The sequence below is a fragment of the Petaurus breviceps genome, unplaced genomic scaffold, assembly GCF_028583685.1.
Source record: "Petaurus breviceps papuanus isolate PSGF00001 unplaced genomic scaffold, PetGlider_PUasm1.0 186, whole genome shotgun sequence".
NCBI lineage: Eukaryota > Metazoa > Chordata > Mammalia > Diprotodontia > Petauridae > Petaurus > Petaurus breviceps.
The window spans coordinates 48,726,825-48,748,853 of NW_027185798.1; the positions used below are offsets into that span (position 1 = coordinate 48,726,825).

General features: G+C 37.8%; 1 protein-coding gene across 5 annotated transcripts in view; it reads right to left on the reverse strand.

Moving 5' to 3' along the window:
* Window positions 1-22,029, reverse strand: part of EEIG2 (EEIG family member 2) — a 78,754-nt gene that overhangs the window by 47,699 nt on the left and 9,026 nt on the right. For all 5 annotated transcript variants that reach the window (XM_069090488.1, XM_069090485.1, XM_069090484.1 and 2 more), the window contains exon 2: window positions 385-505. In XM_069090488.1, the coding sequence (XP_068946589.1) occupies window positions 385-456 (72 nt within the window). In that variant the 5' untranslated portion in view covers window positions 457-505. The remainder of the gene's footprint in view (window positions 1-384; window positions 506-22,029) is intronic.

The following is a 22,029-nucleotide window of genomic DNA, read 5'->3' on the forward strand; positions in this document are numbered from 1 at the left end:
AAATAAATAAATGTAAAAAATAACGGTACTAGTATAGCATCATATACTTATATTATGTACATATATTTATATATTCTTTATGCACATTTCCAGGTTTATTTTTTGTTTAACCCCCAATATGATTATGCAGTATCATTAATAGTAAGACATACAATGCTAATGAGACAGGCTTTTTGCCTTGTATTTACATTTCTGACTTTAAAATTTTCTTCAAATTTACTGTATTTCTGTAGCAAATTATAATTACAATCATGGAAAGCCCAATTACATGACATATCATAGTAGTATAACAAAAGAGAAAAGACATAGCAAGAATTATACAAAGAAAATTACTATGAAAATAATTATGGTTTGTAAAAGGGATAAATTGTGTGCTATTTTTACCTTCCTCACAGAGACCCTGTAAATGCAAGGATCCAGAACACCCGTAGTAGCACTTGCACTCATTTTGCACATAAATGAGAACTTCTTTCTCCAGTGAACACAGTTTGCTTGCACCACCTCCCTGGGGAGGAAGACAAAGGAACCAGTTAATTACTATAATAGATATATGCTTTAAAAAATTATACTCTTCTACTTTAGTCTGATAAGTGATACTGAATTGGCAACTAGGATTTTTAGAAAGCACCAAAAAGAGAAAAAAACAAATTAATGTTCTTGTTCTAAAAATCTGTTTAGAAAATGTGTTTCCTTTGAAATATTTTTACCCAAACTAAAAAAAAAAATACAACAGCATAGTTACGTAAGACCACCTTAGATGTGAGATACTTCCTTCTGAAGTATCTAGAGAGCTTTTAGAATTCTGCTTGAAAAATGGCAGGAAATATAATTTGTTAGTATATTCATCCCACGGTGAGGTTTGCTTTTGAAAATTCAGTAGGGTTCAATAGCATATAGCAATTTAAGAATACTTTCTGTGACATAGTTGGCCACTAAGGGCGTACAAAGTCTTATAAGTGGAGCCTGGGTCTTTCAGACTTGGTGGCTGCCTGAGATCATGTGAGTCATCATACCCTGCTCTGCTGACCAGATGTGTTTCCTTAAGGAATGAGGGAGGACACATCTACCACAGCTGGAGCAAAGTACTACTTTATTGTTCCTGAGACAAGCATCTGACTTTGCTCCAACACTGAACCAGACCAGGGTGCCAGTATCAGGCCTCCCCTAATACAGCGTGCTCACCTGGGTGGTATTTGAACCCAGCTTTCCCTAACACTGTGTACTATGCCATGCTGCCTCTCGTCTCTACCTAATAACCTCAGAGATGTGGTCTGGGTGCTGAGAGGTTAGGGCAGGTGTAGGGAACCTGTGGCCTTCTAGGTCCTTAAGTGCAGCCTTTTGACTGAATCCAAATTTTACAGAACAAATCCTTTTACTTCTATTAATGCATTTTTGTTCATCTTTTATATTTTCATTTTTAAAGTGAACATATTTAAAATACCAAAGAATAAAGCAAATTCAATGAAATAATCCTCCCAGATTGACTGGAACAATTAGAATGTTATTAAGCCACAAGGGCTAAATTGATGGTTGCAACATTCATTATTTAGTCCTGACTTTCCCTGCCTGACTGGTGTCATTACCGTACAAGGCTGGTTGGTGAGAGTTTATGGGGGTCGAGTATGCCAGTATGTTATCAGCTTTTGATAACAGTGCATTGTGTTTCTGTTTGAAGTGGAATTTGTGAATAGTTGCACAGCTCAACAGTATTTTTTAATTCTGTCTGCTTAAAAGCCCATCATGTCAAAGAAGACCAAGAGAACACTGAAGGAATTAAACAGATTTTTTACTGAGTGGGAATTGCAATATTATCTTGTTTCTGCTAATGATAAGATGATTTGCTTGCTTTGTGATAATGCAATATCAACATTAAAGAAACTGAATGCTCATCAGCATTATAACACTCATAAGTACCACAAATATTTTAAATTAAGAGGGAGAGGAGTAAAAGGTTATATTGTAGAAATTAAAGGATGAAAAGCAAAAGCAAAGACAATTCTTTTAAGCAGCAATAAGAGCTGGAAATGCCACTGAAGCAACTTACAAAGTAGCTTATATACTTGGGGAAAAAAAGGGAAGCCATTCAGTAATGCAGAAATTGTGAAAATGTGCATTATCAAAGCTGTTGGATGCTTTGACCCCTACAACATTTCAAAGTACAAACAACTGCCTCTTTCAAGGAGAACCATAACTGACTGGCAACATGAATTAGCCTTCAACTTAACAGAAAAACTTAATGCAATACTTCAAAAGGAAAATATATATTATTCAATCCTTTTGTACTGATGAACTGATACTACTGACTTGGTGCAGGTTTTATGCTTCATTAGGGTCATAACAGAAGATTTTCTTTGCTACAAAGAGTTACTTGCTTTGGGCACTCTAGCAAACAGAACACAGGGAATAGATATCTTCAACAACTTTCATGATAAATGTTGTGAAGTTGGACTGAATTTGGTGAATTTAGTGAGTGTATGTAAAGATGGTGCACTTTCCATGCCAGGAAAACATGAAGGGTTTACTGCACAGATAAAAAAAAAAAAGCATAAGGGGCGGCCAGGTGGTGCAGTGAGTAAGAGCGCTGGCCCTGGAAACGGGAGACCCGGTTTCGGTTCCAGCCTCAGATACTTAACACCCACACAAAATAACTGGCCATGTAACCTTGACTAAGTTACTTAACTCTAATTGCTTTAAAAAAAAAAAAGTATGAACAGATCCAGATGCTCTCATTTCTTTTCATTTTATTTTGCATCTCTGTGCTAAAGCTACTATTTTAAGTGGCACTTTGCAATAAGTTATAAGTATTGCTAAATATATTCGTGCAAATACAACATGGCATTGTCAGTTTCATAACATGCTGAAGTTGAACGATGAGGTATTCAGTATGGATTTGCCATGCCATTCTAAAGTGTGTTGGCTATCACAGGGACAGGTGTTAGCCAAAATTTTATCTCTGTGAGAAAAGATAGTTAAATTTTATGAAGAACAGAATCAGCGATGTGAATTATTGAAAGATGTCTATAGGAATTCTGAATGTGATATCATGTCAAATCAAAACAACATGAATATTTCTGTGCAAGGTAAAACTAAGTTTATATATGACATGTGGCAAAAAAAAATCCAAGCCTTTCAAAAAAACTCACTTTTTTCAAAACACTTCTTCAAAAAAAAATTTCAGATGAACATTTTCCCCAGTTAGCAAAGGTAATGAGCAGGATGGTATATGTGAATCATTTGAAGAATACACAGCTGTTAAAGACCTATTAATTGGAGAATACAATGAAAGGTTCACTGAGTTAGAGAATTATGACATCACTCTCAAATTAATATTTCAGCCTCGCATAGTTGATATCACCAAAGCACCTAAAGAACTGAAGACAGTGTGATTGACCTCTCAGTAAATGACATTTTGAAGTCATAGTTTGATGCTAAGAAATATCCAAACGAAATATGGAAAAATGCAATAGACTACCCAAGCGTTTGGCAATATGCCAGAAAAATGCTTTCTTGTTTTTCGATTACTTATTACTGTCAACAAAAGTCAACAAAAATTATAATAAGTTCTACACAGAAAGTTAATATAAATTAACTGCTATAAGAAGGAAACCAAGAGCCTAAAAAACAACTGAGTCAGCAAACACAACTTATGTGCCAAATAGAGGCAGTCAAAGTCAGTTATCAGTTTATAATATAAAATTGTTGGTAAAAATTGAAAAGTATGATGGGAGATTATGGGCGGTATTGGCACAAAGCAGAGAGAAGCAGCAAAGGGTAAAAGATTTAAAGAATGCTTGGTGAAAGACCTAACTAAACAAAGTTATCCTAAGAGAATTTAAGGATGAAAATGAAAAGAGGCTAACAAAACAGATGAAAAATGGAAAATATCTGCAAAGAAACTTTTTTCTATGAACAAGCATTTATTGTCTTTCCCTCAACAAAAGCTTTATAACAAATATGTATAGTGAAAGAAAAAAAATTTATCTCAGTGGTCATACCCCAAAATTTAAGTCTCATTTTGTATCTCTTATCCATCACTTCTGTCAGGAGGGAAGGATAAGAAAGTGGGGCAAAAGGGGGAGGGGGAGAGGAGGGGAGAAAAAGGGAGAGAAGGGGGGGGTAGAAAGAGAGAGAGAGAAAGAGAACATTTATTAAGTACTAAGTTCCAGGCTGTAGTGCGAAATACAAGCTAAAAAAACCAACCAAACCAAAAACAGACCCTACCTACCCTCAAGAACTTTACATTCAAATTGGGGAATTTGAATAAAAAGGAGCTGAGAAGTGGAAGAGTGGTGTTGGGGGCAAGGCGAGAGTGAGAGGTGGAGCTAGGAGTGAAGTTAGCATGGCCTGGGTGCTTCCTGAAATGGTGGTCCAGACCAGCACCGAATGATTCATCATCAGTCCTCTCAAAATCACAGTTGGTCACTGCATTAATAAAAGTCCTTAAAGCTTTCAAGGTTACTTGTCATTTCAACATTGCTGTTATCATATATAAATTGTTCACTTGATTCTGCTCAAGATTTTTGTAATAAACGAAGGTTTTTTTGTTAGACATTTTTACCTGTATGTCTTATTGGCATTTCAAACTCAGGACATTCAAAACAGAATTTGTAACCATCTCCTCAAACCCAGCCCTCTTCCTGATTTCCCTCTTTTGCTGCATAATCATTCTTTTAGTCATGCAGATTTATAACTTCGGAGTCATTCCTCCAATCTTCTTTCTTCCCTCAACCCTTCCCCCCACATCTAATCAATGCCAAAGTTTGTCAGTTCTACCTCCATAATCTCTCCCATATCTGTCCCCTTCTTTAGTCCAGCCCTGACTAATTCTCATCTGGATTACTGCAATAGCCTTAAAAAATAAGTTTTTATTGTGTCTTTTTTATAACATCATCATCTCTGGTATTCCTCATCCTCTCTTCCCCCTCTTAGAGGGCCAACCCATATAAAAAATAGTATTTTTAAGGGAAAAGAGGAAAAAAACCAGCATAACCGGTCTGAAAAAGTATAATGTGCAACCCTTGTCACACTCACTTTTGAATTGTGTGTGGTTGCTCTTTCACTTTACATTTTTGTAGTTTTTGCATATACTGATTTCATGGTTCTGCTTACCTCACCCGATTTCAGCTCCTATGGATCTTTCCATGTTTCTCTGTATTCATCACACACATCTTTTCTTATAGCCCAGTAACATTTCATTACATCCAGTTACCACAATTTGTTTATCCTTTTTCCATTCAGTGGGCATCTACTTTGTTTCCAAGTCTTTGCTATAAGAAAAATTGCTGCTACAAATATTTTGGTATATATGAGGATTTTCTTCTTACCAGTGATCTCCCTGGGGTATAAGATCAGTACTGGAATCTCTAGGCCAAAGAGTATGGACATTTAAGTAACTTTATTTGAATATTTCCAAACTACTTTCCATTGAGTTCCTTGAAAATAATGCCAATTATCATTATTGTTGTCATCATTCAACAATGAAATTAGATCAAGATGTCAAAAGATTTTTTCAGAACACCTGAAGATGAAGATTTCAGAAAGAATTTTCTTACTTTAGTCATCACTCATTTAGCAGAATTTAAGACAGGAAATGGGCTACCCTTTTATTTATTTTAGGGACTCATTATTCAATTTCTTCATTAATCAAACCTTCCTTTTTTCCTTCTTGTTGTTAGCTTTTGTCAATTTTGTGTGATAAATGCATATCAATTTTGGGAAAGTCATTAGTGAGATATTTGCAGATCACATGGTAGAGGGCATGCAAGGTAGAGAGCTCAGTGACTGCTGAGGAAACTGCAAAGGAAGGTCAGCAGCTGAGCTACAACTGAATCTTACAAAGTTGTCTGAAAGATTAAATGACTCGCTCTGGGTCATAAATATAGCTAGTAAGTGTCAAAAGTGGCACATCACATTTCAATAATAATAATAATAATATGCCTTATTTATTTCACATTCATTGTCTCATTGGTCCTTGCAAAAAGCTTAGGGAGTAAATAGGGCGGACATTCCCATGTGACAGATAAGGAAACTGAGACATATACTGTGATTTGCCTAGTATATAACAGTGGAGTTACATCTTACACAAAGCTCAGGTTCTAAATGCAGCATGGTAAGGAAATAATCAGGGAGATTAAAATTACCCCTGAAATTTCCTTAAGATGGGTGACTGAATGCCTTCTCGTTAGGAGGCTGTCTCTCTTGGGGTTCTGGTTTGAACATGCTTGATCTCACCACATTTTGCCACAATGGTAGGCATATATACCTATACATTAGTTCATGTAATCTAGCAATAAAATTGATGTCTTTTAAAAAGTCTTTACTAATGACTATTCTTAATTATCTAGAAATGTCATTAATTTCTTATTTGTATGCAATGCTAATTTTTATATACAACCTTATATATAAAAATATATTTAACCTCTATATATAATTTCTATATTAACATTTGCATGTACTGTGTATATATAAAATCTCATACTGACACTCATAAAAACCCTATGAGGTTAATGCTGTTATCCTCATTTTACAGATGAGGAAACTGAGGCTACTACAGGTTAACTGGCTTGCCAGAGTCATAGTGCTATTAAGTGTCTGAGGCAAGATTCAAATCCAGATCCTCTTGATCTAACTACTCTATTCACTCCACTGTGCCATGATATCTCCTAATTTAAGCGGGAAATTTCTCACTCACAGCCCAAACACCATTCTAAGAAGACTGAAAATCTGAATGAGAGTTTAATCTTTGGAGAAACAACTTTCTTTCCAATGCTGAAATTCAAAACAAACAGCAACTATGCTCACACTCCTACTTTGTGCGCCCTGAAGAGGACCTGGTTCACCAGTGCTCAGACTGGGCATTCTTTCTCTTCCCTCCTGCCAAAGTTGAAGTAACATGCTCATGCTCAGAGTGTCCTTCTGGAACCTCTCTCCAAGTGTGTGGCCAGGGCTGCACAAATATACTGAGAGATGGAGAACAGGGATAAAGGAAGAGGGGTAAGAAGAACAGTAACATATGCATAAAAACCCCCAGAAACTTTCACAGATACCTTAGGTTCCAGAACTTAAATTCCTATACCAGATCTGGCTCAAAAGCCAGGGCAGTGGGGAGAGAAGAAAGGAGGGAGTGGTCATTGTGCTGACAGGCCGGCCTTATAGCAGAATTTGTACAGTAAAATATGCATACTATGCTGTAGTACTACACATACAAATTGGTACTAAAGAGAAGAATCTGGGGCTCCTGACTCTCAATTCAGCACTTTTCCTACTATTCCACAAGCTAACCATAAGATCATGTTCCAAGTTGCTGATGTTTCAATTGGGAAAAATTTTAATTAAAAAAAAAATCTTAGATTCATATCTGATATAGTCCCTTGTACTTATGCTGGATGTAGAGACATTCTTCCAGTGGCCTTTCAGCCATTTCTTCTCATTCGAAACTCTACTAGGAGAGGGTAAGAGGGGTCATGGAGGGATGAAAGGAGAAAAGAAGTGATCCTGTCTGCTTGAAAGACCAACTTTTCTAACCCAATGCTCTTATTTTCTTTTTTTTTTTTGGAGGGGGGAAGGTGGGGCAATCGGGGTAAGTGACTTGTCCAAGGTCACACGGCTAGTTATGTGTTAAGTGTCCAATGCCAAATTTGAACTCAGGTCCTCCTGATTCCAGGGCCAGTGTTCTATTCACTGCCACCACACCAATGCTCTTATTTTTAAAGTAAGGTAACAGGTCCTAATTCTTTAACACCAAATCCAAATGTTGATTGATTTTTTTCATATTCTTATCTTATCAATGGTCATTCAGCAGAGCAATTCTCTGGTATTGTAATTAATATAAATCATCAGTAAAAATTAGCCCATTAAAAAGGAATGTGAAATAATGTAAAATAAAGGTTCTATGAAAAGTCTTCGGCACACTGCTTGAACAAGGACAGTAGCAATTTTTATCCTTTCAAACTGTCTAGTGGTTATGGCAGTTGATGTCTAGAACTACATCATTCTATTTGTTTTAGAAACACTTGCCGTTAGCAGTATTAAAATAAATCTTTTTTTCTGTTGCTTTGTTTCTTTTAAGTGGTTAAGTGACTTATGAAATTTAAAGGAAGCTGATGAGTCACAAAAGGGAAAGCATTATGTGACTGATCACAGTTGCCAAATACTTTTTCTGAGTTTGTTTCCATGGTAACCAATCAATATAACAAACTGCCTCTAAGTTTGCAAATGAAATGGTAAATGTGTAATAAATGTAAGAGTCCTGGAAGGGCCCTTAGAAATCCTCCAGTTTCTTGGAGTATTGTCTAGTTAAGGACAGTTCAACTGAACAAGCATTACAGTACTCATTCTCTGCTGAGCATTGTACTCAGCAGGGGTAACATAAAGACAAATACAAACCAGTCCCTGTTCACAATTCTCCAGGGGTGAAACAAGTACACTAGTAAGTCGATGCAAAATATATACAAAGTAAATACATCTGTGAATTTGGAGAGGGGAGATTAGCAAAGGCTTCTTGGAGGAGGTGACATCTGAAGTGAGCTCTGAACTCCAAGAGGCTGAAGGAAGGATGGAGAGCATTTCTAGCACATGGCATGAGAAAATGCATGGAACGGTAGGTCTGGTAAATGGTGAATAACTAGTCTGTTGGAAAAGTCTTTTAACATTTTGCTCTAATTCTACTATTTAACAACAACCATAATGACAACTGGCATTATGAGGTCACTATTTCCAAAGGAACTTAATGGATCTGCAACATGTTCAATCTCAGTAAGGCACACAATTTTAGATTATTATCTGTCATAGTATAAAGATGATAATAGAAGTTGTTTTTTAGAAAATGGACCTAAGGAACTGCTTTCAGGAATTCTAGTACAACCAAGAATTTATGCTGTTGAGTTCATCCAGTCCAATCTCACCTTTAAACAAAGTGAGACAATTGTTATATATTACCTAAACTCTATATTCTTCATAGTTAACATGAGTTGCTTTTCATAAAAGATATGTGTCACTTAGGGAACAAGAACTCTAGGAAAAACAAGGAACAGAGCTGAAAAAATTAAGTAATGAATATCTAAATTGAAACTATGTAATTGTAATTTTAGCCATAACACTAAGAAATGTCCTTCAATGACATTACCAAGATTTTTATTTTGCTCTATGTACAATTGACATGTCAGTCCTAGATAACCTGAAACATGTAGTGGAAAGTTATTCCAAAAAGTGACAAAAATCCTAGTTTAATATTATGATGTTCCCAAACCAAAGCATGTCAAAAAGCCAATATTCTTTTAATGTGACTTTTCCACTAATACAGGAATATAAAATTTTAAAAGAGACTTAAAGGTTTTACGAGTATAATTTGTTGGTGTGATACTGATTTTAACACCTCTGTATAAATACTTGGTGTGTACTGCCCTCAAGGAGAAAATTGCTAAATTTTTAGTGTAAACATTTGTACCCTGGAAGTTGGCAAATGCTATTATCAAGGCTTGATTTATTGTTCTGTTCAATGTCCAGACTTAAGAAAGTAATGGAAAAAAATGTTAATGTAGATTAAATCTAAAAGTGTGTCAAGGGGAAGCTAGATGGATGAATGAATAGAGCACTGATCCTGGAGTCAGGAAGATCTTAGTTCAAATCTGACCTCAGACACTTAACACTTACTAGACCATATGACCTTGGGCAAGTCACTCAATCCCCCTGCAACAACAACAAAAAAGTGTGTCAAATGTATCTTTTTTTTTCTGATGGGGAAGGAATAGTTGGTTGTTCAACATTTATCAGCACCCTATCAGGCCTCAGCAGACAACCCTATATTATTGCAGTGAGATCACTTTTTGCAGAGTTACTTATGTGGATACTTAAAGGAGCTGGGATTTTGTTGGGATAGGTGCTCATTCATTAAAGCAGACTGACTTCTCTCTTTGACTTGGCAGACTGTTGTTGCCTAAAATGTCACTGACTTGTGGCTAGCCCTCTCTAACTTAAATAGACCGGTTGTCCATGATCCAAACACCCAGTCCTGTCTGGGTCAGGAACCAGGAGAGAGCTTATCTTAAAGCATTGCAGAGGTAGGATGGATCATTAGGAAGTCAGGATGATTATTAAATCTTGGTGCTGCCTTAGCAAATATTTCGCACCTCTCTTGGCTGCAGCTTCCCATTAGTAAGATGAGGGGCTTGGATTAGATCCAGGGGTGGGGAACCTGTGGCCTTGAGGCCAAATGTGGCCCTCTAGGTCCTTAAGTGGGGCCCTTTAATGAAATCCAAACTTAATCAGATTTGTTCTGTGAAGTTTGGATTTAAAGAGCAGCACTTGAGGACCTGGAGGGTCACATATAGCCTTGAGGCCACAGGTTGCCCACCTCTGGGAGGATTTCTAAGGTTGCTTTCAGGTCTAGATCATATGGTCCAATATATCACAAATAACCCAAGACAGTGGAAGCTGATAAATAGAGACACATGTACATTTTTGAAGTCAAAGTTCTAGATCCAAATTCTACTTTTGTTGCTTAGTACCTGTGGCACAGTTAAGAGCACTAGATAAATATGACCTCAAATACTTCCTAGCTATGTGATGCTGGGCAAATCACTCAACCTCTCTAGGTCTCAGTTTTCTCATCTGTGAAATGGGGATAATAATGGCCCAACCTTACAGGGTTGTTATGAGGACTAATGAGATAACACATGTAAAGTGTTTTACAAACATTAAAATTCTATATGAATGCTAGCTAGAATAATATTGATGATAATGATAATAATAATATTATTATTCGTAGATGAGGAAACTGGAACCCAGGAGGTTGTGACTTAGTAACAGTAATAGCAGTTACAATGATGATGATGTCACAAACCCCTCAGGTCCCAGTTTCCTCATCTATAAAATGATGGGACCCTGAGGTTCCTCCTCCCAGCAAGCTCACTCACTCAGGTGATCACTCCTTTCTTTTCCTCTCTTCTCCTCACTATGCAGTGCATTTTTCTGGTTTAAGATCTCCTTGCCTAATTTTTGAAATGCTAATTTTACAGTTAGCTTTTATGATAGATGAGACATCATTAAAAGCGTGTTTGACTGGAAAAAAGGTGGGCCAGAGGCAGCAAGAGTACAAGACAATAAATGAGCAGCTGAAGTGCTGCATTGGTAGCTACAAAATAATGAGTTTCATTTTTTAAACTTATGTAGAGTTTTAAGGTTTGCAAAGCGTTTTACAAACTTTAATCTCACATTATCCTCACCAGCACCCTGTGAGGCAGATGATATCATTATCAGTAGTTTACAGAGGAGGAACTGGGAGGTCTAATGAAACAGGGTCAGAGCACAGGATACTTCCATGTTATTCTGAAAAGCACTGGCTTCCTTATGCCAAAATACTCTTGAGAAGAATGTACATTAAAAGAAGAAACTGAAATGTTTCTAATGGTACTAGCAAATTCATTTTATGGCAAAAAAATTCCTCTTGAAAGCTTCCTATTAGATTGATAATTTTTAAAAGTACTCTAAATAAATCAATGGAAGGTCCTGTAATCCATTCTCTTAAGTAAATAAAGTCATGTCATTTGTAAAAAGTTTAAAGATACTCAATTTACAAGATATATATTTTTATACATCTCCTAATATTAAAAATACCTCCCCTCAATGAAACAGATGTAAAGACTTGCTTATTAATCACTTGCCTGGTCTATATTCTATTTCGAAGACCTAGATGTTTCTGGATATAAATGGAAAAGGAACTGTTTCCAAACATAGACTGATCTTATTTCACATGAATAACAATAGACTGGTAATAAGATTCACCATGGAATACAAGATGTTGAAACAAGTTCTTGAACCTCAACATGTTTTGGTCATGGGTGAATAAAAGAGTACAAGATTTATCCAAGGGATATAAATTTCACTATCATTTTTAACTTTCTTTTTTCCTGATCCAGACCTGTGATTTCATTGGTGTGTGGAACTCTAGGTGAGTCACTTTCTACATCAATGAAGATAGGCACCTTTTCTGCACCTTTTAATTTTAGTGGCTTGTCCAGGTCACACAGCTAGCATGTCAAAGATGGGGCTTGAACCCAGGCCTTTTCGGCTCTAAGGCCACTTCTCTCTCTACTGCATCAGTGGTCTCCACACTTTTATGATTACACACTCTTATCAGTAAGAAATGTTTGAATATGGACTCCCAATATGTGTATATTATTTTATTTACGTATTAATTATGCAAAAATAGAAATTAAACCAGGATAAAATGACATTTGATCCTAGAATCAAAAGTGAGCCACTGGAGTTAAATGAGTAGGAGGGCTGGCATGAATAGACCTGCAAAACCACTTTGGCAGCTGCCAGAAGATGGATGATGGGAGTAAGGCAAGACCTGAGGCAAGAAATCCAATTAGGAGGCTATTACAACAGTCCAGGTGAGAGGTGATGAGGGTCTGAACTAAGGCAGAAGTTTTGTGAGTGGAGAGAAGGGACATGAAAGAGATTTTGTAGAGAGAAACATGACAAGACTTGACAATGACTGGATATGTGAGGTAAGAGCGAGTGACACTGAAGTTGTAAACTTGAATGACTGGGAAGTTGGTGCTCTCCCAGACCATTAGTGTCAAATCCCTGGCCAGCAAAACTCCCAACTGAAACCAGAACTAAAACGGGTAAATGGGAAACATTTAACAAAATAAATGTAAATTTATGGTTTTCTAAGGCCAAATGTAGCCCACAGGGATCCATTTCTATTTGAGTTTGATACCACTCTTCCCAGACAGGAACAGGGAAGTATGGAAGACTTGGAAGACGCATGAGTTTGGGGAGAAAGACAATGTCTTGAGGTTGGTGATGAAGATCCATGCCTGCTCATCCTGTCTGACTCACTCTGTCCCACCAAAAATGAGAAGTGGGAGTGGGGGAAGGGCTCTTACTGGTCACTGCCCAGCTTTGAAGCAATCTAAAGGACAGAGGTTAGGCATGCTAGGAGTGGGGGAATTTTCCCAATGGTACCTGAACAGATGCTGCTATGAATACCCAGGTAGTGTTGTTAAAATGATAATTCCCAGGGGTGGATGTGTGGTGTAATGCCCAGCTCAGAATGGGAGAAAGTGGGAGCATGAAGGTAGGTGAAAGTGCTGAAGTGTAAGGGTAAATTTGGTTGCAATGGAGACAAGCCTGTCAAGTGGCTATTGCAGGCAGAGTGAGATGGGATCCACCTTCCCATCTTTCACCTGGTAGATCTCCTATATATACATACCATGGGGTTCGGCTATGACCCCTGCACTTCTGAGGCCCCTGCACTTATGTTGAAAGGCATCTGTGATCAGTAGTTGGTTTTTTCTATCTAGGATTTATTTATATCAATGAAAGTACATTTCCCTATTATTTTTGTGTTATGAATATGAAAATGATAAAGGATTTTTATCAATAAATATCTATAATTTTTAAGAGATTTGTTTGCATACCATTATGAAACTACAACAAATTCTTAACTTAATTTAAATAAAATACAAATTTGTTTGCACACATTATTTGTGAAAAGTAGGGAGGGTGACTTTTTTTTTAAAGGAGGCACCACTATATGAACTTTCTAAACTACTGCTCAATATAGGATTTATAAGATTCAGACAAGAAGCTATAGAGTGGGGGTGGCTAGGTGGCACAGTGAATAGAGTACCAGCCCTGGAATCAGGAGGACCTGAGTTCAAATCTGGCCTCAGACACTTAACACAAAACTAGCCGTGTGACCTTGGGCAATTCACTTAACCCCAATTGCCCTGCTTTCCCCCCTCCAAAAAGGGGAAAAAAAAAAGAAGCTATAGGGTGGAGAGGTAAACTAAACTAATGACTGCAAAAAGAGACTGACAAAGGGGAAGCTGACCTATAACCAGAAATCTAATTTTCTGGGGTTAATCCACAAAATCGTAGTTAAAAAAAAAGGATAGTTAACATTTATATAGTCCTTATTATGTGCCAGGTACAGTGCTAAGCACTTTAACAATTTGTGACCTCATTTCATCCTCACAACAACCCTGTAAGGTAAGAACTATTATTATCATCTCCACTTTACAGATGAGAGAACTAAGACAAACAGAGGTTTAAGTGACTCCTCCAGGTTTACACAACAAGTAAATGTCTGAGGCCAATTTAGAACTCTGGTCTTGATGATTCTAGGCCCAGAGCTCTATCAATTGTGCCACCTACCGTGTTTCCCTGATAATAAGACACTGTCTTATTATTTTTTTTGGAAAGAAAAACACCAGAGGGCTTATTTTCAGGGGAGGGCTTATGTTGTCCTGCCTCAGCTCTCCTCCGCGGCACTGCTCTCAACGGTGCCAGCAAGCAAATCACTGGGGAAGAACAGTATGACGCGCTCACTGCTGCAGCTCTGACTGGATGCAGCTTGGAGCGCGGCGTGCGTTTCACGGGGGGGGGGGCGGTGGGTGCATACAGAGGGTACCGTAATGTAGCGTGTAGCGCAGGGGATCACCTTCACTACAGTAGCAATCTCAATAGGGCTTATTTTTGGGGGAGGGCTTATTTTAGAGGAATCTTACACAGTAAGGGGAGGGCTTATTTTCGGGATAGGTCTTATTATCGGGGAAACACGTTAGCTACCTCAAAGCAGGTAAATTCACACAGAAAATGGGAGTGGATACACACAAGGCGGCCTACACAATACAAAGATTCCTCTCACAAACTCTGAGAGCAGAGGGTGACAGTGAGACAAAAGAAGAGCTGAATGGGCAATAATCTCAATGCTACTGCTGTGTATTTTATTGCCCAGAATACCAGGTAAGAGGCTTCAGAGGTACCAGAAGTCTGGAATAGGTATGTAATGGGAATGGGGATTTTAAGATCTTCCCTGCCCTTAAATAGACCTAGGGGTTATTAGGGCTTCATAATATCTTTGGTACTATGATGGAATCAGCTTACTAGTTTTGGGATTTGGCTTTGTGGTGTTTAAATAAATGCTTCATTTCTGTCCTCTATGTGGAGAGTTTGGTATATTTTGCGATCAAACATCATGCTATATTTATATTCAAGGTCTATTGTGCCTGGCTTTCCCATCCCCCAACCTCAGCTCTCCCTCAGGAAAGTGAGCAGAATGCCAGGTCAGCTCCACCCTCCCCCAAAGGCTCTCCACCCTTACCCAGTCAGCTCATCTCCTCAGGGTGGGCGGCCTTTTCCTCCGGTCAGGGAAACTTGGTGCTGGTCGGAATTTCTAGGTGTGTACTGACCAATCACTGTTCTTGGCCTCTGCCAGTTTCTACTTGCGTAATACCTAACTGTTGGCTGAGTGGCATCCCTTTAAAAACCAGCACATTTTCTGTGCAGACTCACTGTTGGGCCTGACCCCGGACAGTCCAGAGGAGAAATAACATCCACTTCCAAATTTTACTCTCGGGGGTCTCTTGTCTCGCTCCTTTTGGCACAACAGGTCTTGATTGTGATCATGGGCACTGTAAATATTACATTGGCACTACAGGTGTGGAGAAGGTCACCATAGAATCTCTCTTTTTATATATTTCACCAATTAGAGATTTTGTTGTTTGGCTATGTCTGACTCTTCATGACCTCATTTGGGGTTTTCTTGGCAAAGATACTCTAATGGTTTATAATTTCCTTCTCTAGCTCATTTTACAAATGAGGAAACTGAGGAAAAAATGAGGGTAAAGTGACTTGCCCTGGGTCACACAGCTAGTAAATGTCTGTGGCCAGTTTTGAACTCTAGGAGATGTGTCTTCCAGACTCCAGGCCAGACACTTAATCCACCTCCACCTAACTGCCCCAATTAGAGATACTTAGGGGATAAACAAAATCATCTTTTATTATGCAAAATATCCTGGTAGCAAAGTGGAGGGCCAGCAAACTAGAGAGGCTTAAACTAATTCCCATACTTCCACACCTTCAACCATGGTGAAACAGGAAGCACTTGAGCAGATCTACAGAAGTTGGAGTAAATTTTGCCATCAGGTGTCAGCCCTTTGGACAAGCAGGCTATAAGAAAATTTTAGGAGGTTATCAGGGAATTCCTGAAATTTGAGGGAACCTCCATGCAGACTGCTGGAATGCTTTTTATCTTCTTGTGGATGACTTTGATCCAGGGTCATTGGATATTTTTATTAAAGTAATTGTTTATATGAACCTTGGGCTCTGAGTGGGCCACTGTACCAAAACTTGGAACTAAGAACATCCTCATTCACAATTTATTGGGAATTATTTAGACAATCAAATTTATCTAAATCCAGCCAGTCTCAATGTAATCATTACAGTATGAAGAGATAAAGGTCAAAGGACATTCCAATTCCTTATCTTCTCATTACTATTGTATTTGTGGAATTCTTTTCTTAGTGACCTTTAAAAATGTTTCCTCTCCTTTTTCAGCTTTTCCCAAGCTGAGGTTTCAATGTATATAATTCAATGATCTAAGGACTCTCTTTAGTTGCATTCTAACCATAAAGAAAGATCTCTTAACTGAACAGGGATTGTTCTAATGAGAAATTTTGCATTAAATATTCATAAGCTATTTTATATTAGCTCGATCAATATGTATTTGTGAACAAGAGAGCTTGAAATAAAAAACAATAACTATGCCTCAAAAGATATTGCAACCCTTCCTTCCAGGCACTAGTGGGATAGCCAACAAAAAGAGAGTCAGGAGATAGAACTTTGCTTGCTAAGGAACAATAACCTGGCCAACATCACTGGAGTATAGAGTATGTGGAGAAGCATAAGGTTAACCTCTTCTGGCTTGTCATCTATAAATTTAATAAGCATTCTATTTTAGCGCTATAGGTAGGTCAGGAGACTTGGGATGGTGTGACTGCTGAGAAGTTAAAAGGGGCCTTAAATGCCAAATGACAGAATTCTTAAAGGTAACAGGGAGCTGCTAGACCCAGGAGTGGGGAGTCCCTGTTAGTCTATTGAGACTGGGGCGGGGGAGGGAGGGGAGACATCAGATCTACATTTAAAGAAAATCACCTTTGTGGATGTTTGGAAGATGTATTTGGAATAGGGAGATACTTGAGGCAAGAAGACCAAATAGAAGGCGGTTGTAATAGTGTAGGCAAGAGGGGATAAGGATGTAAACTTAGATGGTGGCTGTGTCAATGGAGAAGGAAAAATCAAACATCTGGCACTAAGTTGGATGTGCAGGATGAGTGGAAGTGAGGAGTCACCAGCTGATAGTGAGACTAACCCGGGCAGCTAGAAGGATGCTGAAGTCTCCACAGTGATGTGGAAATCTGGAAGATGGGCAAGTTTGGGTGAGAAAAGATGATGATCTTTTTGGACATGTTCAGTTTGAGATCCCTAAGGGATGTCCAGTATGAACTATCTAAACAGGCAGTTAGCAATACTTTCCTGGTGCTCAGGAGAGAGGCCAGAGTTGGACAAAGAGATCTGGGGAGTCATCTGCATAGGGACAGTAATTGAACCCACCGGAACTGATGTGGTCACAAACTGAGAATGTGTGCAGAGAAAAAAGATTAAGTCCTAGGACTGAGCTATGGGTATCCTCAAGATTGGGCATGAGACTGGGATGAGCCAGCAAATGGGACTAAGAAGTAGCCAGGTGGAAAAGAAAAGAACCCAGAGCAGGGTCACAAACACTCAAAGAAGAGAGAGGATCTAGGAGGTGGCCAATACTATCAAATGCTTCAGAGTGCTCAAGAAGGATGAAGATGGAGATAAAGCCACTGGAACTGGAAATCAAGAGATTACTGCTAAGTTTGGGGAGAGAAGTTTCAGCTGAGTATGGAGGTAAGAAAGCAAACTGCAGAGTTAAAAAAAGAGAGGAAAAGAAGCGGTGGAACCAAATACAGATAGCTCTTTCTTATGGTTTAGCTGAAAAAGTGGGGTAGAAATATGGGAAGACAATTAGAAGAGGAAACACAATCTAGTTTGTGTTCTTCAAGGATGAAAAGACTCGGCTATGTCTCTAGGCAGTAAAATAGGAGCCAGTAGATGGGAATGCTACTTCCTTCTAACGTATTAATGTTTTTACTAGATCTAATTGCTGTACTAAATGACTAAGTCTGTGACAATGTCCTATTGATCACTGGGACATAAACATTTTTATTTGCAAGAAAAAGACCTTTCTGTGTTGTTTTTTTTCTGTTTCCCTACAGTTTCCTTTTCTTTGTCATCTAGGTTCTCTTTGCCAAAACAGACAGATGAGAAACTAACTGCAGAGGCACACTATGGGTTTGAATCCCTCATGATCTCTACAAGACTTCTGCTCCATCTAACTCTGCTTGGAAACTGCAATTACTCATGTATAAATAGGATGATCCTCTTCAAGGGGTATTAATTAAAAAAAAAAAAACCTCTGCTTCAAGATCAAGCTTTTATTTACTTTTTTTTTTTTGGCTTTTTGGAAAGGGGAAATTAGGGCAATTGGGGTTAAGTGACTTGCCCAAGGTCACACGGCTAGTTTTGTGTTAAGTGTCTGAGGCCAAATTTGAACTCGGGTCCTCCTGACTCCAGGGCCAGTGCTCTATTCACTGAACTACCTAGCCGCCCCTTCTATTAACTTTTTAAAAAATATTTTTAAAACCATTTGAAAAGAACCATTACTACCTACTGGGTACTGTAGGGATACAAATATAAAAGTGAGAAAGTCCCTGCCCTCAAGGACCTTACACTCTTCTTAGAAAGATACAATACTTCACACTACTTAACAGCAAGCATCTCACAATCATCCTGAAAATCTTCTTGAGAGCTTAGTGAAGACTTCTTCTAGTAAGGGAGTCCTGCTAGAAAAGATTATTTTTAGAGTACTCTTAACTAAAATGGAGTCGGGCATTATTTCTTTATCAAAGAGTGGCTATGTCTATACACACAGAATTATAGTGACCTTGTTGGCTAAAGTAACCAGTTAATTTAATTAAACAACTGATTAATGTGATCCAAAAGGTTAATGTGTATGTAAACAAACCCTAGTACAAATTTCCTCTTGGTCTTTCCCAGTGTCTTATCAGGACCTTTTTTTTCACCCCTTTTTCTTTTTTAGTCCTATCACCCTGGATCTGATAGTAAAGCTACCATGAAGGCTCAAGGTAATATTTTAAGAGTTACTTCTAGAGGCAATGCCTTAAACCCAAAAGAATAGCTAATGATAGATATTTCAGATCCCTGGTTGGTAGAGTTTTTAGAGGTAGAACATGCAAATCACAACTCTGGCTAGGGCTGGGCTTGCCTAGAAAAAATACCAATGAAACATAAAATTTGGAATCCTCTGTATTGCTACAGAATCCACTAGTTCACTCTTAAATGGATTGCTTCTGATGAACTAAGAAAATTATGAAATTTTAATTAGAAGTTATTCCAGTAATGATTCAGTCAAATGAAATTAAATTAACATGATCAAGACCAAAAATCAATATTACAGGTATACTATCCTTTTCATTAAGACAAAATTACTCTTGGACATAGGCCATTTTCTTAGTACATTGCTTAAAAGTAGCATTAAAAAAGGAAAATGCTAAGCATTTTTTCAAAGCAATCAAGTAATAAATTAAATACAGAAAGAGAATGCACTTAACTTTCAGTAAGTGATATATCAGGTAGGATCTCATATATATAGGATTTTTAAAGAAGAGTTGTACAGGGGGCAGATAGGTGGTACAGTGAATAGAGCACTGGCCCTGGAGTCAGGAGGACCTGAGTTAAAATCCAGCCTGACACACTTGACACACTTACTTGCTATGTGACCTTGGGCAACTCAGTTAACCCCAAATGCCTTCCCTTCCCTCTCCAAAAAATGTTTAAGTGATATATAAAAAAGGTTAATGTGATGGGAATAGGGGACTGGGTGAAGGGAGACCTATGTTTTAAATGCAATTTGGCTACTAATATGTAGAATGATTGGGAAATGACCTAATCTTTCTAACCTTCAGTTTCTTCATCTGTAAAATGAAGGTGTTGGTCTAGTTCTCCTTAGGTCCCTTCCACTCTAAATGTCTATTCTATAAATCAAAATAATTTCTCATTGTATTTCACAATACTTGACATCCTCAATAATGCAATAAAATATTCATTAAAAATTCTTCTGGAAAATATCAAGGTGCTATGGTGAGCATGCTCCAACATGATTAATTTATGAAATACAGCTATAATGTAACAAGATTTTGAAATAGCCTCTAAAACTGGGCTCAAACCTCACCTTTTCCATGAGATCTTCCCTTTTCCCCTCATGCAGAAATTATCTACTAAGTCTGGTACCGATAAGGTAAGCCCCTGGGAGTGGAGGACTATGAGGCTGAAAAGGAGAGGCAGAACAGCCCAACTTAGAAGATGGTGCCAGTTAAAGCTTCTATGCCCCTCAGAACTGGGATCTGGCCTGTGTATGCACTTACAGCCTGGGGGAGCCAGATGACCCAGTCTCAAAAAAAACCCCAAAATTCATCTTGTTCAACCCATTCATTTTACAATTAAGAAAAAAAGGTCTAAGAGGTGAATTGGCCCACTCAGAGTGTCAAAGTAGTAAAGATGGGAATGAAACTCTAATGTTATGCCTCTTGATTCAATGTATCTATCATTCAAATTCCCAAATTCTGAGCATCTCTACCAGTACTTTGAACAGGGCTTGCACAGAGCAAGGACTTAATGTCTGTTAAAGAAAGAAAGGTCCCATATACACCAAAGTATTCACAGCTGCACTTTCTTAGTAGTACCAAAAAAAAAAAAAAAGCAAATGCCCATAGATTTTGGAATGGTTGAACACACTCTGGTAAGCTAATGTCATGAAATATTGCCTAGTGAGAAATGATGAATCTGAGGAATTCAGAAAGAATGAACACATGAGTGAAGATGGATGTAAAAATTAAAGCAATATATATGACAGCAACAGTAATGAAAATGAAATGACCACTAAATCAAAACTGAGTATTAAGTAATTAAAAGAAGGACCACAGTCTGGTGCACAGGGTATCAGATTTGAAGTCACAAAGACCTGGGTTCAAATATTGCCTAAGACACTAACTGTTCAACAGTAGGCAAGTATTTAACCTTTCTGTGCCTCATTTCCACATCTGCAAAATGAGAGGACTGGTTTAATGGCCTAGTTGTAGAGTTGAGGAAGCTCTCTTTTTGCAGTAGAGGGGACTAAGAGGGCAGATGTGACATATACTGTTGTAGTCACTGTGTTAATTGGTTTTGCTTATTCTTTGTTTCAGGGGCTCATTTGGTGATAGAAAGGAAAGTTATAAGCACAGATGACTGGGAAATCAATAAAGCTTATTTTTTAAAATAAAGGACAAAAGAGAGATGGAACTATTCTATAAGGCAGTGTTTCCCAAACAGTGAGTAAATAGCCCTGGAGGCTGCCGAAGTTACCATTAAGGCATCCTTTTCCTTGAACACAGTAAAGTAAAACAAGAACCAAAAAAAGTGACTATTAATAAATAAAGTTGATTTGTCATCTTCTGTTTTATTATGACACCTATACCTTATATGTACATATATCCATAATATTTTGTGAATAAGCTTTATACATAATGGCTCTGGGCAAATCTAAAGGTTCAGTTCTGTGGAATGAGCTGACCCTATTACATAATTTTATTCCAACCAATTCTCATAGAGTAGCATTTAGAAAAGTGTACCATCTTTACTATTATGCTAAAAGAGGGCAGTATGAATTGCGGATTTAAAATTTCTTGTATGGTTATGAAGAACTGTGGTAGCATGAACAGAGGACTATTTATAGACTTGCTGATATTTGCTATTCACTATAGTTAATATCTTAAAAGAGTTTTCAAAATTCCTATAACATGAGTGAAACCTTTGAAAGAAAACATTAATGGGAACAGAAAGTCCACATAGCTTGTTTACAAAGTAAAAGATCCAATAAACATATGTGCACTTTTGCTTCCTGGACACTCCCAGAACTCACATGTGTTTAACCACAGCTGCACGTGAAAACTATAAAGTACTGTATTTTAGACATTAGCAAATAAATAGACCAAACCCCCCCCCCAAAAAACAAAACAAAACAAAAAAACCCAAACTCCAAACTGGGGAATACTGAAACTACAGGAATTTCGCATATGTCAAAGGAAA